Source organism: Cebus imitator, unplaced genomic scaffold, assembly GCF_001604975.1.
Source record: "Cebus imitator isolate Cc_AM_T3 unplaced genomic scaffold, Cebus_imitator-1.0 Scaffold499, whole genome shotgun sequence".
NCBI classification, from domain to species: domain Eukaryota; kingdom Metazoa; phylum Chordata; class Mammalia; order Primates; family Cebidae; genus Cebus; species Cebus imitator.
The window spans coordinates 260,369-277,195 of NW_016107814.1; the positions used below are offsets into that span (position 1 = coordinate 260,369).

The window sequence follows — 16,827 nt, forward strand, 5'->3', positions numbered from 1 at the left end:
TGTAACAAAAGGGACCAATCTCAAGTAGGACAAAGAATTTAAAAAAAAATCAGCCTCTTTCCTGACACACCTGAATTTCAGATTTGTGGTATCTGTTCCTAGCAAGGCATATGGGAGACAGGAAAGAACATGAGCAGGCTTGCAAGGCAGCAGACCAGTGGAGTTCTGCCTCCTGCCAGTAAAGTGCCTTTGGTCAAGTAACTTAACCTCTCTGTACGCATCAGTCTCCTGATCAATCTGATGGAGATTCTAACGCCTACTTCAGAGTTGCCGAGTGCAGCCTGGTGCCTCAGTAACTGGCACACTTTAAATACTTATTCGTAGCTGTTAACTTAATTAGCAATTATGTATAAAGTTTACATTGTCAGGGTACATTCATAGGGCTAGAATTTTACAGAGCAGGAAAGATTCATAGTTAATGCCCACATCCCATTCCTGTTGGATGCCACAGCAGCATGTATGCCAAAGAAGGAATAGTTCTTCTCAAGGCAGCCAAGAATGCTAAATACAGACAAGAGCTATGTGACTACAACAGTCAGTGATGGACCACATGCACCACGGTGGTCCCATAAGATTATAGTGGAGCTGCAAGGTTCCTATCGCCTATTCATAGCCATTATAACACAGTGTGATGAGTTACCTACACATTAGTGGTGATGTGGGTATAAACAAACCTATGGCACTGCCAGTCATATAAAAGTATAGCACATACAATTACGTATAGTACAGAATAATACAGTACAGAATAATAAAAACAACCGTTACTGGTTTATGTATTTATTATACTATATTTTTCATCATGATTTTAGAGTGTACACTTCTCCTTCAACTTATTAAAAAAAGAACAGTTAACTCTAAAATAGCCTCAGGCAGGTCCTTCAGGAGGTATTCCAGAAGAAGGCATTGTTATAGGAGATGACAGCTCCAGCCAAGTTACTGCCCTGAAGACAGTGACGCTGGTGATCCTTACCCTATGTAGGCCTAGGCTAATATGTGTCTTTATGTCTTAGTTCTTAAAAAAAAGTTTACCAAGTAAAAGTCAAAAACTTTTAAAATAGAAAAAAGCTTGAATAAGGACACTAAGAAAATATTTTGTACAGCTGTGCAATGTGTTTGTGTTTTCAGCTAAGTGTTATTGTCAAAGTGCCAGAAAGTTTTAAAAAATTAAAAAGTGTATAAAGTAAGAAAGTTATATTAAGCAGAGGTTTATTATTAAGGAAAAAAATATAAATGTGTACAGCCTAAGTGGACAGTGTTCAAAAAGTCTACACTAGTGTGTAGCGATGTTCTAGGCCTTCACATTCACTCATCACTCACTCCCTGACTCACCCAGAGCAACTCCGAATCCTGCAGGCTCTATCCATGGTAAGTGCCCTATACAGGTGTACTGCTTATTATATTGTATGCCATATTTTACTATACCTTTTCTATGTTTAGATACACAAGTACCACTGTGTTATAATGGCCGACAGTATTTGGTACAGTAACACGTTGTGCAGGCTTATAACCTGGGAGCAACAGGCTGTGCCAGAGAGCCTAGGTGTATAGCAGGCTGTGTCATCTAGGTTGCGTAAGGACTCTTTGATGCTCGCACATGATGACATTGCCTCACAACACATTTCTCAGAGAACATATCCTCATTTAATGATGCATGACTGTAGTTACCGAGTCGGGAGGAAGAGGGGTGCCTGAGAGAGGTCTGAAATGATTAAAAAAGAAACAGGTGAGGGAACAGTGTATAAAAGGTGGGGAGAAATGACCACCTTTTGGGAAATTGGGCATGAGAGAAGAAACCACAAGCACGTCAGAATGGCTGACGTTAAAAGTCCACATTAGGAATGCGAGAGCCCCACCCCAGACCCACTGAGCAAGACTCGCTGATGGTGAGACAAAGGGATGTGCATTGTCACAGGCTGCCTGTACCCCAGCCAGGTGATTTCTATGCACACTACAATATGAGACCCGCTTAGCAAGATGCTAAGGAAGGCCTTACAAGTGTTCAATCAAGTTTAGCCTAAAGCTGCCTCCTTACATATTTTAAGTTCAGCCTAATTTCTCTGCACATCCTGAGTTACAATGGAGGTGTCAACAGACCTTAGCAACACTTGTGCCAATCTCGAGTTTTGGCCCATCAAACGTAGCCAACGGTTGGAACCGCGTTCAAATAATGCCAACTCTGAGCTGTAACCAGACCCGCGGGCTGTCTGTACCTCACTTCCCATTTTCTACACGTCACTTTCCTTTTTCTGTCCGTAAATCAACTTCCACCACATGGCTTACTGCAGTCTCTGAGCCTACTCTGGCTCCGGAGACTGACTGATTCATGAATCTTTCATGGATCAATTAAACATCTTTAAATTTAAATCTGCTGAAGTTTCTGTGTTATCATATGTCACGCTTAGGTGTTTGCATGTTACCTGAAAGGCAATGAGAAGCTGTGGACAGGTTTTAAAAGGCAAGATGAAAATGGATTTGCATTTTAGAAAGGGCAGTCTACTGTCAGCTGCCAGTAGCTTAAAAAAAAAAAAAAAAAAAAAAAAAAAAAAGGCAGTCCAGCACAGAACACTGCTTTAGGGCACAGCAAAAATCTTAGAGTCCCTCCAGGGACACTCTTACGTCCTTTACCTTTAGCCTCTTGCATTCAATAACTGAACACAAACATACCTTTTACAGGCCACAGTCTCCTACTAACATCTAGGTGCTACATAAAAAACCCTGTAAGAACTTATGACATTCACCCAAACGTTTGGAGAAAACAAAAGTTACAACATCATTTATATGTTAGTGACCAAATGCTGTTTCCCAAATATCACTGGCATTGTCACCCCCCTTGCTGGCAAATATTAACACTTTCCAGTTTCAGACAGAGCTGGAACAGACGGCCCTTTGAGCCCCTGTTTACTACTCTCTTTTGTGTGAAGTGGTTTACCCTCCCACTCAGGAAAGGAAAGGTGGGAGGATGTAAACTTGAAGAATTTACCAGCTGGAGCCTGAGAGGTGACTTATTTATTCTACAGGACTCCATCACAGAGGGAGGTTTTTGTGCAAGACTCTGGCTGGGCCAATCTTGACACAATGCCTGTGAGCAGCCACAGAGCGCAGCCTTGACAACAGTGCTACAAGCCAACTTCTGAGCCCCACACACTAAGTGCTACATAGGCCTTTAACCCTCACCACAGGTTCTCCGCCATTTTTCTGGTGAATATGGAAGACAGAGATTGAGTAACTTACCCCGGGTTATACATGGAGGAGCAGGGATTCAAATCCACGTCCAACTGACTCCAGAACTTACAACTAAACCAATTAATGGGATATATCAAGTAATTTTCTATTTTTCATAATTTTCGATGCTTACATGTACATGAAGCAAATAAGCACATTTAATTCATAAGGCTTACAACACATTCCGAACAAACTTACAGCATCCCTAGAAATCACCTAGTACAGGGGTCAGCAAACTTCCTCCACAAAAGGCATGTAAATATTTAGGTTGTGTGAGCCACACATAACTGTACCACAGTAGGGCAAAAGCAGCCATAGGCAACACCTAAACAAATGGGCATGGCTGTGTTTCAATAAAACTTTGTTTACAAAAATAGGCAGGATATGGGCAGCCTGCTTTTGACGTCTCAGTGGAGTTTGAGAAGTTTGTGCCCGCCTGACCTAGTGGAAAGGGCAATGAGTTTAGAATTAGGGAACCAAGCTTCTAACCCTGATTCTGTGCCTAAGCCAGCTGAGTGACCTTGGGCCAATCACTTCCCTTCTGCTTCTAAGATGTGCACTTGTGTAGAATTCTCTTCTCAACTGACCACAAAAATAAGGTAAAAATATATTTTAACACACCAAAATGTTAGCTGCAGATTCTTCATCAAATCCAAGGATAATGTACCAGTAGCAGTAACACTTTAAAGTAAAAGCATAAAGAAAAAGTAAATTCACATTTTAATAGTACCTCTATGTGTCAGGTGCTTTGTAAAATATAATCTGACTTCATTCTTCATAAATGAAGAATGACAGAGAAGTGAAATCACATGTTCAAGGTCAGACAGCAAATGGGAAGCAGGAGCTAAGCCCAGCTGGCCGCTCCCTCAGAAGCTCAGGGCTGCTCTGCGCAGGGGGAGCCGGACTGGGTCAACGAGCCCTTGATGGATGATTCTGCACAGAGGATGACATATGCGGACTTCTGGGGGAGGATTTGGGAGTCGGGCCTCACCTCCCCCTCTTCAGGACTCTCCCTCTCTGTCCTCATCTGTCTTGTCCACCTCCTCTCTAAAGGATCATACTCCATTTGGCCTGAATAACAACGTGAGAATCTGAGATTTGTTTCCTTTGCTTCTGAGTGGAAGGACTGTGACTCATGCTTGTCCAGAATGCCAGGATAAAGTGGTCTGAGAATGCAGGGAGGGAGAAAAGGAGGACCAAGCACTCCCCCAGAGAAGCTGTGACTGGTCCTGCTGCCCACACCAGCACCACGGGGCAAGTTGGTTTTGTATCTCAGAGCTTAGTCCAAAGGTTAAAGTCTATGTGATGAAGCATAAACCTGTGAAATTACCCAAGTGTGCCTGACCTTGTCTGTCTTCTTAACTAACCAGTGCATTTCAGTTTATAGGCATGTTTAAAAGTGTACCTTACAAATGGGGTTGGGAAAGGGAAAGTGAAACCAAACAGATGGGGATCATCATTGTTGCTTCCTCTACCCAAAAAGAAGAAAAGCAAAAATGTTCCCCAAATACAGAAGGGTGCATGTGTGTTTCCACTGTCAAAAAAGCAAATTTTTTTCTTTTTTGAGATGGAATTTCACTTTTTTTGCCCAGGCTGGAGTGTGATGGCTCAATCTCAGCACACTGTAACCTCTGCCTCCCGGGCTCAAGCAATTCTCCTGCCTCAGCCTCCTGAGTAGCTGGGATTACAGGCATGGGCCACCACACCCAGCTAATTTTTGTATTTTTAGTAGAGATGGGGTTTCACCATGTTGGCCAGGCTGGTCTCGAACTCCTGACCTCAGGTGATCCCCCGCACCTCAGCCTCCCAAAGTGCTGGGATTACAGGCATGATAATTCCCAACACGCCCGGCCAAAAGCTAATTTTTTTTAAAAGGCAGGGCCAGGCATGGTGGCTCATGCCTGCAGTCTCAGCACTTTGGGAGGCCAAGGCTGGGGGATCACTTGAGCCCAGGAGATGTTACAACCTGGGCAACACAGCAAGATCCCGTCCCTATAGAAAAAAACTGGTTGGGCATGGTGTTATGTGCTGTAGTCCCAGCTCCTGAGGGAGGGGGGAGCGGGGGCAGGGGATGTTAAGACAAGAGGATCCCTTGAGCCCAGGAGGTCAAGTCTGCAGTAAGCCATGATCACACCACTCTAATCTTGCCTGCATGACACAGCAAGACCTTGTCTCTTTAAGAAAAAAAAAAGAAAGAAAGAAAAAGGAAAAGACACAGCTAAGCATTCAAGGCCCAATTCTGATCAATGTAGCAGCAACACACTCACAGCGGCTCTCCCGCCTTAATCACTTAAAGTGAGCATACACAGTGCTCCAACCACATGGCCTCATTCCACTTCACCATGCCTGAGGAGCACAGTTCCCCTGCTGTTCCCTCTGCCTGGAGGAATCAGGGGTGATCTGCTCCCTTGCTGCCTGCTGAAATTCCACCTCGTAAAGCCCAGATCAAATGTCACCTTCTAGAAGACACGTGAAAAGCTCAACTTCTCTCTGAACTTTTATAGACAGATCATCAGTTTCAACTCCCTCATGTTGCCTGGGAGGAAAACAAGGCTCAAAAACATTATGGGACTTACTGTAAGTCACACAGCTAGTCAGTAAAGACTTCGTCTGGAAACCAAGTCAGCAGGTGGGGTGGGCAGCAGGCAGAAGAATGTCCAGGTTAACCGCCCTGTGAGAGCCCTCTTCTTGTCTCCTTGGAGCGCAGACCACCTGAACTGTCTCTAGACTCTGCCCTGCACTCCAGGTTACAGCTGTCTGTTCGTGTCCACATTGTGTCTTTTTCAGGTGTCCAAACCATATCTTACCCATCATGTTACCTCAATGCTTCGGTACCCCTGGGCCTTCGGTGAGTCCCAATAGTCATTCAACAAACAAAACAAAACACCAGCCTCCGCCACTCTGGGCATGTCTACCTCCAATCAGCCTCCATGCCTTGCCAGGAGCCACCTAAAGTACTGCTCGCTCCCCAGCACTCCTCACTGAAACCTGCAGACACACACCATGATCTCCACAATCTGACACAAAAATCTCTGAATGGCCCTTCCTACCTGTGATGGTTAATTGTAGGTGTCAAGATGACCAGATTAAGGGATACCCAGATAGAGAGAACAGGTAAAGATTTTATTTCTGGGTATGTCTGGGAGAGTGTTTCCAGAAAAGACTGGCATTTGAATCCATGAACAGAGTAAGGAAGACCCACCCTCACCCAAAGTGTTGGGCACCATCCACTCAGCCGAGCACCCAGATAGAACAAGAAGAGAGAGGAAAGCCAAATCTGCTTGCTCTCTCTTTCACAGCTGAGAAGTCCTCTTTCTCATTCTCTTGGACATCAGAAGTTGAGGTTCGCCAGCCCTGGTCTCCAGAACTTGCACCTGCAAACCCTTAGGTTCTCAAGCCTTCATCCTCAGACTGAGTTACAACATCAGCTTCCATGGCTTTGAGGCCTCTGGACTTGGACTGAGCCACACTACCAGCTTCTGTGGCCCTCCAGCTTGCAGACAGAATATGGTAGGGCTTCTCAGACTCCATAATTGTATTCGTCCATTTTCACATTGCTATGAAGAAATCCCCAGGGATGGGTAATTTACAAAGAAAAAGAGGTTTAATGGGCTCACATTTCCACGTGGCTGGGGAGGCCTCACAATCATGGTGGAAGGTGAAGTAGGAGCAAAGGCACACCTTACATGGCAGCAGACAAGAGAGCATGTGCAGAGGAACCGCCCTTTATAAAACCATCAGATGTCATGAGACTTTTATTTACTGTCACAAGAAGAGCATGAAAAAAAAAAAACCTGCCCCCATGACTCAATTACCTCCTACTGTGTCCCACACATGACACATGGGGATTATGTGAGCTACAATTCAAGATGAGATGTGGGTGGGGACACAGCCAAACCATATCAATAATCATGGGAGACAACTCCCTAATAAATCCCCTCTCATCTATCCATATATTTATGTCTGGAGAACTCTAACAAAGTAACCCTCCAGCCCTGTTTCCTGACACTCCGCCTGTCCAGAGCACCACAGGCTCTTCCTCACCTCTGACCTTATCCCACTATTCCCTCTCCTGGAACACACTTCAAGAGCCCGCCTCCCCACATCACTTCTCCATGGCTAACCCCTACTCATTCTTCAAGACTCAGAATTTCTAAGAAATGACCACCTCCAGGAAACCATTCCTGACTACTCTCTCTCCCAGGTGAGGTGCCCTCCTCTGTGCTCCCAAAGCACTCTGGCATCCCTCCTCCACCAGGTGGTTCTCAGCACACACGTCCCCACTCTCCACTAGACCATAACCTGAGGCAGGAGCTGCATTTGCTTCCCCAGCACCTAACACAATACTCAACACATTAAGTCAGACTGAAAAATTGTCACTCACTAGTTACCTTCAGATCCAACAAACTTACAATGTATCATTTCACCAAAATATTTTAAAATAGGTAGGCCCTATGTATATGACAGCGTAAGATCAGCAATACCAAGGGGACATGTCCACAGATCACAGCAGAAAGCATTTACTACATACCCAGTCTTTAAATAAAGAGTTTAAGATGCACGATGGCATTAGGAACTGCCAGGCACTCCCCACTTTAGTCCCTTTAGAGAGGTGTGATGACCTCATCAATATGGCAGCTGGTCATGGCAGCTCTGGGTATAAACAGACTTGGTGCATCAGGAGGGAGCACAGATCCACAAAGCACAGGGAGAGAAGAGGAGAGTGCTGACTAAGGTGGTGGCCAACAGGAGGCTCGAAAAAGGAAAATCCCTCCCCTCAGGAAGCCTCAAAAGCACCCACAGGAGTCCCCAGGTACTCATCTTTGGGAAGTGAATACAAAGTAGCTTCAGGAGACCCCACCTGAGATGCTACTGGGGCACACAAGACTGGGGATTGGTGGGCTGTCAACAGATGGCTAGATGGAAACCCTGAGCCTCACTGAACTCACAGTATCGGATTCACACTGGGTGATCAGTAACAGCCCATGGGCAAGGAACTGAGATAAGAAGGCAAGCAGCTAGCATAGGAAGAACTGATACTTGCCTGCAGAAGCATATGTGTTACCCAGACTTGAAGGGAAGGAAGTGGGTATCCAGGTACAGGGGGAGGAGGGGAGAAAGTGAGGAAGAGTTTCACTAGAAAAAACAGCTGTCAAACAGATAGGATTTCAAAAGAGACTCAAGATTGAACACTTCAGGAGCATTTCAGGAAAATGCCTTTTTGTTAATCTCAGCTGGAGTTGGGACTGAAGGTAAAGTGATGCTACTTCCTTCCACTAACTTGCATTACCAATTTACAAACACCATTTCTTTTTTTTTTTTTGAGACGGAGTTTCGCTCTTGTTACCCAGGCTGGAGTGCAATGGCGTGATCTCGGCTCACCGCAACCTCCGCCTCCCGGGTTCAGGCAATTCTCCTGCCCCGGCCTCCTGAGTCGCTGGGATTACAGGCACGCGCCACCATGCCCAGCTAATTTTTTGTAGTTTTAGTAGAGACGGGGTTTCACCATGTTGACCAGGATGGTCTCGATCTCTTGACCTCGTGATCCACCCGCCTTGGCCTCCCACAGTGCTGGGATTACAGGCTTGAGCCACCGCGCCCGGCCACAAACACCATTTCTTAACTCCACCCAAATGCATACTCTCATGAACAAACCCTGGCCCATGCACCAAGATCAGAAAATTCAGTGAGCCACAGGGGTTAGTTTCATCTGCTTGTGGTCCTTCCCCATCCTCTACCCACCTGAAAGGGACAGGAATGAGCTCTCCTCCTCCTCCTCCTTAGGTGACAGGACCCCCACCCAGGAACCCAGAATGATTACTCAATGGCTCCTCTCTCACTATACCACTGATCCTCAAACTGGGGGACAGGCCACCAAGTCAAGTCCTCTTTCATGTTCTGTGAAATCCTTCAACTTGGCCTCTTCTCTCCAATCCCACAGCCTCTGCTCTACTTCATTACTAATCACTTTCCACACTAACTGTTGCAACAGCCTTTTGTCCTTCTTTCTGCCACCTCCACATCCTGGCTGCGTTCACTTCACCAGATGTATCTTCCTAAAATCAGCAATCTTACCACAACTGACTTGTCAAAAACCTTCAGGTGGCCGCGTGCAGTAGCTGATGCTTATATTCCTAGCACTTTGGGAGGCCGAGGCAGGTGGATCACCTGAGGTCAGGAATTCAAGACCAGCCTGGCCAACATGGCGAAACCCCATCTCTACTAAAAATACAAAAATTAGCCAGGTGTGGTAGTGGGTGCCTGTAATCTCAGCTACTCGGGAGGCTGAGGCAGGAGAATCAGTTGAACCTGGGCAGTGGGGGCGGAGGTTGCAATGAGCCAAGATTGCACCACTTCATTCCAGCTGGGGAGAAAGAGTAAAACTCCGTCTCAAAAAAAAAAAACAAAAACCAAAAAACCTTCCAGGTTCCCATTTTTTAGGAGATACAACCGAAACTCCTTAGCGTGACATTCAGGACACAATGACTCATGATCCAGGGCAGCCTTTTCGGTTTCAGCCCTAGACACCCTCCTTCCCACTGTGCCAAGTGCTCTCTTACTTCCGCCCACCTCAACTTCCCCCAAGGCCTTCCCCAAGGGGGCCCAACACAATCCTGCTTGCCCTTTGAAACCTGGTTCAAGTACCATCTCTCCTTTCAAGTCCTTGCCGGCCCCTGAACTAGGGAGGACAACCATCCCTGTTTGTACCTGTTGTCTCAGTGCAATTCCTGAAAGCACTCATTTACTCAGACTGCCCTGCTTTGAATGATAAATTATATGGCCCTCATTCCTAAAACCCTGACCCAAAGAGAGAAATATTATAGTGACTTGTGTAAATGTTTTGCCTGACCTCAAGTGTTTTGCGTGCTCCTCAAGGGTAGTAACTGTCTTCTTTTAATGCGTTCTTGTTCCAGCATCTAAAGACTGTTAGCACCTGAGAGGGGTGAAATGAAAGAATAAATCTCAGCCAGTTGCAGTGGCTCACGCCTGTAATCCTAGCACTTTTGGAGGCTGAGGTGGGTGGATCACCTGAGGTCAGGAGTTCGAGACCATCCCGGCCAACATGGTAAAACCCTATCTCTACTAAAAATACAAAAATTAGCTGGGCATGGTGGCAGGCACCTGTAATCCCAACTACTCAGGAGGCTGAAGCAGGAGAATCACTTGAACCTGGGAGGCAGAGGTTGCAGTGAGCCAAGATCATGCCACTGCACTCCAGCCTGGACGACAAGAACAAAACTCCATCCTCCCTCCAAAACACATAAATAAATAAATAAACTTTTTAAACAACAGCTATGAACATTTAACCTTATAACTGTATTTGCTGAGTAACTTTTAATATAATATTAAACACAAGGCATCAAATAATATATGCAAATTATCAATTTATATAACTACACAATAGCAATGCAACAAATTTTTAAAAAACATTCAAAACTGATAATTTTCCAGCAAAAGTAAAACTACTGAAAACATTATTTTCTGAAAAGTGATTTTGTTTTCTTTTTTTGAAAGCAGGTTTTCACTGTCATCTAGGCTAAAACGCAGTGGCATGATCGCAGCTTACTGCAGCCTCAACCTCTTGGGCTCAAGTAATCCTCCCGCCTCAGCCTCCAGAATAACTTGGGACTACAGGTGGGCACCACCACGCCCAGCTAACTATTTATATTTATATTTTTATTTTTGTAGAGACAGGGTTTCACTGTGTTACACAGGCTGAAAAGTGATTTTGTGAACTTAACTTTTGTTTCATATGAGAAAATTTCTAACTTAACTAGCTGCTAGATATTCATTCAAATACTGTCCAATGTTTTCCTTTTCAGCACTTGAGATAATTATTGAATTGAATAACTTTAATTGAATTAAATAATAAAATATAAACAATTTTCATTCAATTCTCAAATCCTTATATTTGAGGGTCAAATATAAGCAAGCCACAAGGCACCCAAAGGTGCCTCATAAGTATGTGAAGGTAATCAACCAAGATGACTTCAAGATCAGGCAACTGACAAGAGAGAAAGTCCTCCAATCACAGCCATCTTTATGTTATATATTTGTTGTATTGACCTTGAACAATCTTCCATGAACTCACTATCAATGTTGCTAGTGTAATACCTAAGAAAACCCAGTAAGAGAAATTCAAATATTAAGAAACAAACTTTTGTTGATTGAGCTTTAAAGGGCCACGAACCATTATAATATCTAAGATGCTGTGCTCCCCAATAACCAATTTTTGCCTCCAACGAGGATGCAAGTTCTAACTTCTATGCTCCCAAATTTATCATACCAGCACCTAAAAAAACACAAAAAAATCAGTTTACCCAAGAAAGCCTCTATCCCACAGCTACCATGAGAGCTTTTCTACCATTATCATTCCTTGGCTACTTTTAAAGAAAAAGATTTCCATATCATTAGCCCTTCTTCCAAAAGAAACTCCCTTGCCCCAACCTCCTCCACCCCATTGCCCCTCAAAAACAGCCTAAATCTTTAGAGCTAGAAGAACACTCAGGGTTCATCCAGCCCCTCTTTCTTCAGATAAGGAAGCTGAAAGAGCCCTCTGGGGTTAAGAGACTTGATCAATCAAGATCACCCATCATGGGCAGGACTGTGTCTGTCTTGTTCACTGTTGTACCTCCAGGCTAGTACAGGGCTTGGCACCTAAATAACTGTTTACACACATAAGTGATTAACAACTATGGGCAAAGAGAGGTAAGAACCAGGTGACCTAAAACCCAAACTGGTACTGTTCCAACTATACCACTTTGTCCCTTTTCATTTCCCCAGGATATCAAATAATGGCCATAAAAACTATCAATATCAAATATGGCCACAAAGACTATCAGACTCTTCTTAAACGTGTGAAAAGCTTCCTAGCTGAAATAAGCTATTTGCACACCCAGTAAAATTGAAGAACTGGGTCTTATGAACTCAAGGTTGGAGTTCTTCAAGCCCATTTACAGTAAGGGACTTTCTACAAATAAGTGTATCTTACTTGCTCACACTTACTTGATCTCCTTCCTAGAGTTCTGGTACACAGGTCATAACTCCCTCATCAGACTGAGAACCCTAAAGAGGCAAAACTATGTCTTCTCTAAGGCAACTACTAAGCTGGAACCCAAAGTAAATGCTCAATAAATTCTTGCTTAGTTTATAGCAATGGAAGTGGTATGCTGTGAGGGACAAAAGTAAATTTGGCATGAACAAAGAATTGTCTGTATTTTGCTCATCAACTAGGACTAGTATAGTACCTAGCACGTAACAGAAGCCTAATAGTTAATGAATGAAGAAAAATACATGAATGATATGGCAAAAACTGAGAGCTTTTAAGCAGCATCTTTTCTGCAGTCTTTCATTCATTCAACAAATATTTATTTACCCAGTACTATGTGCCAGGCTCTCTGCTACTCTGAAACCTAACTTCCCATACAGTTTCACCCACAGAAACCTACCTTCTCTCATCAGCTAATGCACCTCTAGCGTTCATCTTGTAGGCAGTGAGCATAGCTGGGGTGACCATTTGTCAAAGTATGTTGGAAACAGTACCAGTTTACACCTATTATCCCAGTGCTAATTAATAATAGCAACAATGCCCTAATCTAGAGAATTATATAGCCCTAAGTACAGCAAATCTTTCCCCACAAACAGACCAAGATTCAAATAGTTCACTCTACAGTCTTGGGACCCTCAACTCAAGGGGAAGGCTGTAAGCAAGGGTCTGGACAGCCTGGCTTGCCCTATGTCTCTCAGCCATGGAAGAAGCTGCAGTTCAGTTCTTGTTTTGTTTTTGTTTATTTTACGGCCCACATTTATAGTATTCCGTGTCAGGAGATTCCTGGCATTAAAGAGATGGTCGGAAATCAACCGCCTCCTCCAGCTCATCCACTATTGCATCATTTGAAACCAAAGCCTTCTAAAGGAAGCGATTCCTACAATTCAAGTCAGGTAAGATGGCAGCAACAGCAGCTGTGGGTGCTGGCTGCTGCTGGAGCCTCGGTCTCAACTTCAAGCGCAGGGAGAGCGCTGTCTCTGGAGCTGCCAGGTGCTGAAGGGAACAGTCAATAAATCAACAGGTCCGGCACGCCCGCCCCTGCGTGCTCAGGCCCGGGCGCGCCACGACTGGAGAAGTGGCTAATTAGTCAAACACAGTTGAGACCAGAGGAGGCCGGAGTCGGTTCTCAGAGCGCTTTTCCTCCGGCCACCGCCGACTCTGAGGACCCGCTAGGGGAAGTGTCCGGGCCCGGTGGAGGGAGGGGGAAGCACCACAGCCTGGGCTGCGGCTTCCGCCCTCCGGCCCCGACCCCCGGCAGCCCTGCCCTGCTCTCGTGGCAGGTACCCCTTGACTCGTACTTCCTCCGGCTGCCCCCTCTTTTCATCAATCTCAAGCCTTTCGGTTCTGCCACCAGGAAACTTCCATAGAAGGTCAGATTCCCAGGTCGAGAGATGATTCCAAGAAAACCCACAGGGCCAGTGTCGGGACGTCAGGGTCAGACTTCATAAAGCCCGGGCGTCGCTGGGCCGGCTCGGAACAGGTCAGAGCTGCGGGTCCTCCGCTCCCGCGCCCTCACGCCCATCTAAGTGCCGGCCGGACGCGGGTCCTCCATCCCCACGACCCACGGGGCCGGCGGCCCGAACCCCGGCAGCGCGTCCGCTCAGTGCGCCGCAGGCATCCTCCTAGCTCCAGCGGGGACAGACCTGCCGAGGCCGGGCGCGCCCACCCGACACCCGGCGCCCGCCCACCCCCGAGAGGGGACCAAGGGGGCGGGGCCTCGGCCGAGCCAGCCCGGCTGGCTCTTCTCTCCCGGACTCCCGTCCCGGGCTCCAGGGGTCATGCCCGCACTCCCCATCGGCTCGTACCTCGTCCGCTTTCAGCTCCGCTTGGCTGCCTGCGAGCGCCATGTTCCTCCTCCGGCTGCTGCCACCCAAAAACCAAGCAGGGAACTCAGAGCCGACTCCCGCTCTCGGCTCCGGGCTCAGCCCAGTGCAAGAGACAGAGAAAGGAGGACTGCCGGGCGCTCCCTCCTGGTCTCGGGGCGGGGCAATGCAGCTACGCTGCTTCCCCGCCCCCGAAGCCGGCAAGCCCCTAAAGCTTCCATTTTCTCCGCGAACGCCGCGCTAAGGGCCAGCGACTTGTCCGGCCCCCCGTAGGCTCGCCCGCCTGTGCCCGCGTGGGAGCAGCCAACCAGGCTTCCACAATGCGTCTCCGCCCCCAGCGGGCGGCCGCCCCGCCCACGTGGGCGAAGTCACCGCCCAGATAAAGTTTCCCGGTCCGGCACGCCCTCCGGAGGGTTTCCTAAGTTACCTGCTGCACGTGCTCTGCGGAGGCTGGTCACACCAGGAAAGAAGCTAGAGAGTGCGGGGATGACAAAACCAAGGTCAAAGCAGCGCCCCACCTGGGGCCCGTGGAAGCATCCACCTAGCCCTTGGTCAGGTGCCGGTCATTTTCCCTCGCCAGATGGGCACTGCATCTCGCAGATGGTGTGGCCTGAGGGCACCCCTGGGTCATGGTCACTGGTCCCCGAGAGGCCTTTGACACACCACCCGCCAGGACACTAGGTGGAAGGACTCTGTTTGCTTCTGTGTTCAAAAAATAGAAAAAACACGGGACAGAGATTTATACATCTTGGAACTCCTCTACCGCCCCCTACCCGGACAGTGTATTCTCCCCGTAGCATCCTGTATTGACCCCTTTTGTAACTCCAAATGTAGGTATGTAATTCGTGCTTGAACTATAAACTCCATGAGGGTAGGATGCTGTCTTCTTCAAGACTGTATCCCCAGCACCTAGATAGAACAGTGTCTTGCATATAGTATGTGCTCAACAGATATTTGTTGGCTGAATTTGAAAATTGAAACTACTTCTGATAGGTAAATAGAAAATTAAAAGGTAGATCTTTACAAGTTTGGGGTAGAGAGGTCAGCTTTACTTTACATGCAGAATACAGAAAAATACACCAAATTAAATGTGTAATTCAGTGACAAGTATTTACAAAACATCCCAGCCATAATATAGAACATCCTGAAAAGTTTTCTGTGACCTATTGCTGTCAATTTCCTGCCTCCGCTCCCTGACCTTTGTCAATCACTGATCTACCATCAACATCGATTTGCCTTTTCTTTTTTTTTTTTTTTTAAGACGGGTTTCACCATGTTGGCCAGGCTGGTCTTGAACTCCTGACCTCAGGTGATCCACCAACCTCTGCCTCCTAAAGTGCTGATAGTACAGGCGTGAGCCACGGCGCCCAGCCCAATTTGCCTTTTCTAGAATTTCATATAAATTTAATCAGAGCATGTGGTCTTTCATGTTTGGCTCATGAAAGGCTATTTAATAGTCATCCAGTGATAACTGTAAAAACAGCTATGCCAAGCATGGTGGCTCACGCCTGTAATCCCAGCACTTTGGGAGGCCGAGGTAGGCAGATCACAAGGTTAAATGATCGAGACCATCCTGGCCAACATGGTGAAATTCCGTCTCTACTAAAAATAGAAAAATTAGCTGGATGTGGTGGTGCATGCCTGTAGTCCCCAGCTACTCAGGAGACTGAGGCAAGAGAATCGCTTGAAATCGGGAGGCGGAGGTTGCAGTGAGCCGAGGTCGCGCCTCTGCACTCCAGCCTGGGTAACAGAGTGAGACTCTGTCTCAAAAAAAGAAAGAAAAAAAGAAAAAACAGCTAATAGTTATTGAATCCTTACTATGTGCCAGGACTCTACTGAACCTCTTGCATATAGCATTTCATTTATTCTTCATAACCCCATAAAGCAGGGTGCTGTCCTCTTACAGATGAGTAAACTGATGAGGCTCAGAGAGTTCAAGTAATATGCCTGAGGCCAGACAGCAGTTAAGTAAGTAGGGATGCCAGAATCTGAACGCCAGCAGTCTGACTCTAGGGCCTAGCTGATAACCATTGTTTTGTACTGCCCCTAGCCACCCTCCCCTCTTTCTTTCTGTGTCAGTAAAGCAGTTGCCAGTACAAGTCCCTTACATACCTTTTCAGTGAGTCACTTTGCATCCTTAATACTTGTTGTATGATCTTAATGGTTTGGTAGTACTTTTATACTAGAAAAGTAAAATGGTTTCTACACCAGAAACATTGAAAAAATGGGTTAGATCGTGTGATGGTTGCTCACCCTCTGAATTGTCTAAAAATCCTTGAATTGTATACTTACACTGGGTGAAATTTGTGATCATATAAATTATATCTTAGTAAAGCTGGTTTAAAAAAACCAGTTGACACAGGCTAGGTGTGGTGGCTCACGCCTGTATGGGATTACAGCACTGGGAGACTGAGGCAGGAATCTAGCTTGAGTTCAGGAGTTCGAGACTAGCCTGAGATACATAGCAAGACCCTGTTTCTAAATAACAATACCTTTAAGTCCAGGCACAGTGGTTCATGCCTATAATCCCAGCACTTTGGGAGGCCGAGGCAGGTGGATCACCTGAGGTCAGGAGTTCAAGACCAGCCTGGCCAACACGGTAACACCCTGTCTCTACTAAAAATGCAAAAAATTAGCCAGGCGTGGTGGCAGGCACCTATAATCCCAGCTACTGAGGAGGCTCAGACAGGAGAATATCTTTAACCCATGAGGCAGAGGTTGCAGTGAGCCGAG

The 16,827-nt window shown here is 46.3% G+C and overlaps 1 protein-coding gene across 1 annotated transcript in view; it reads right to left on the reverse strand.

The window, feature by feature from the left end:
* Window positions 1-14,360, reverse strand: part of TTC39B (tetratricopeptide repeat domain 39B) — a 142,782-nt gene extending 128,422 nt beyond the window's left edge. The window contains 3 exon segments of the mRNA XM_017513677.2: window positions 14,077-14,229; window positions 14,231-14,258; window positions 14,260-14,360. Coding sequence (XP_017369166.1) covers window positions 14,077-14,229; window positions 14,231-14,258; window positions 14,260-14,315 — 237 coding nt within the window. The 5' untranslated portion in view covers window positions 14,316-14,360.
* Window positions 14,361-16,827: the final 2,467 nt, after the last annotated feature.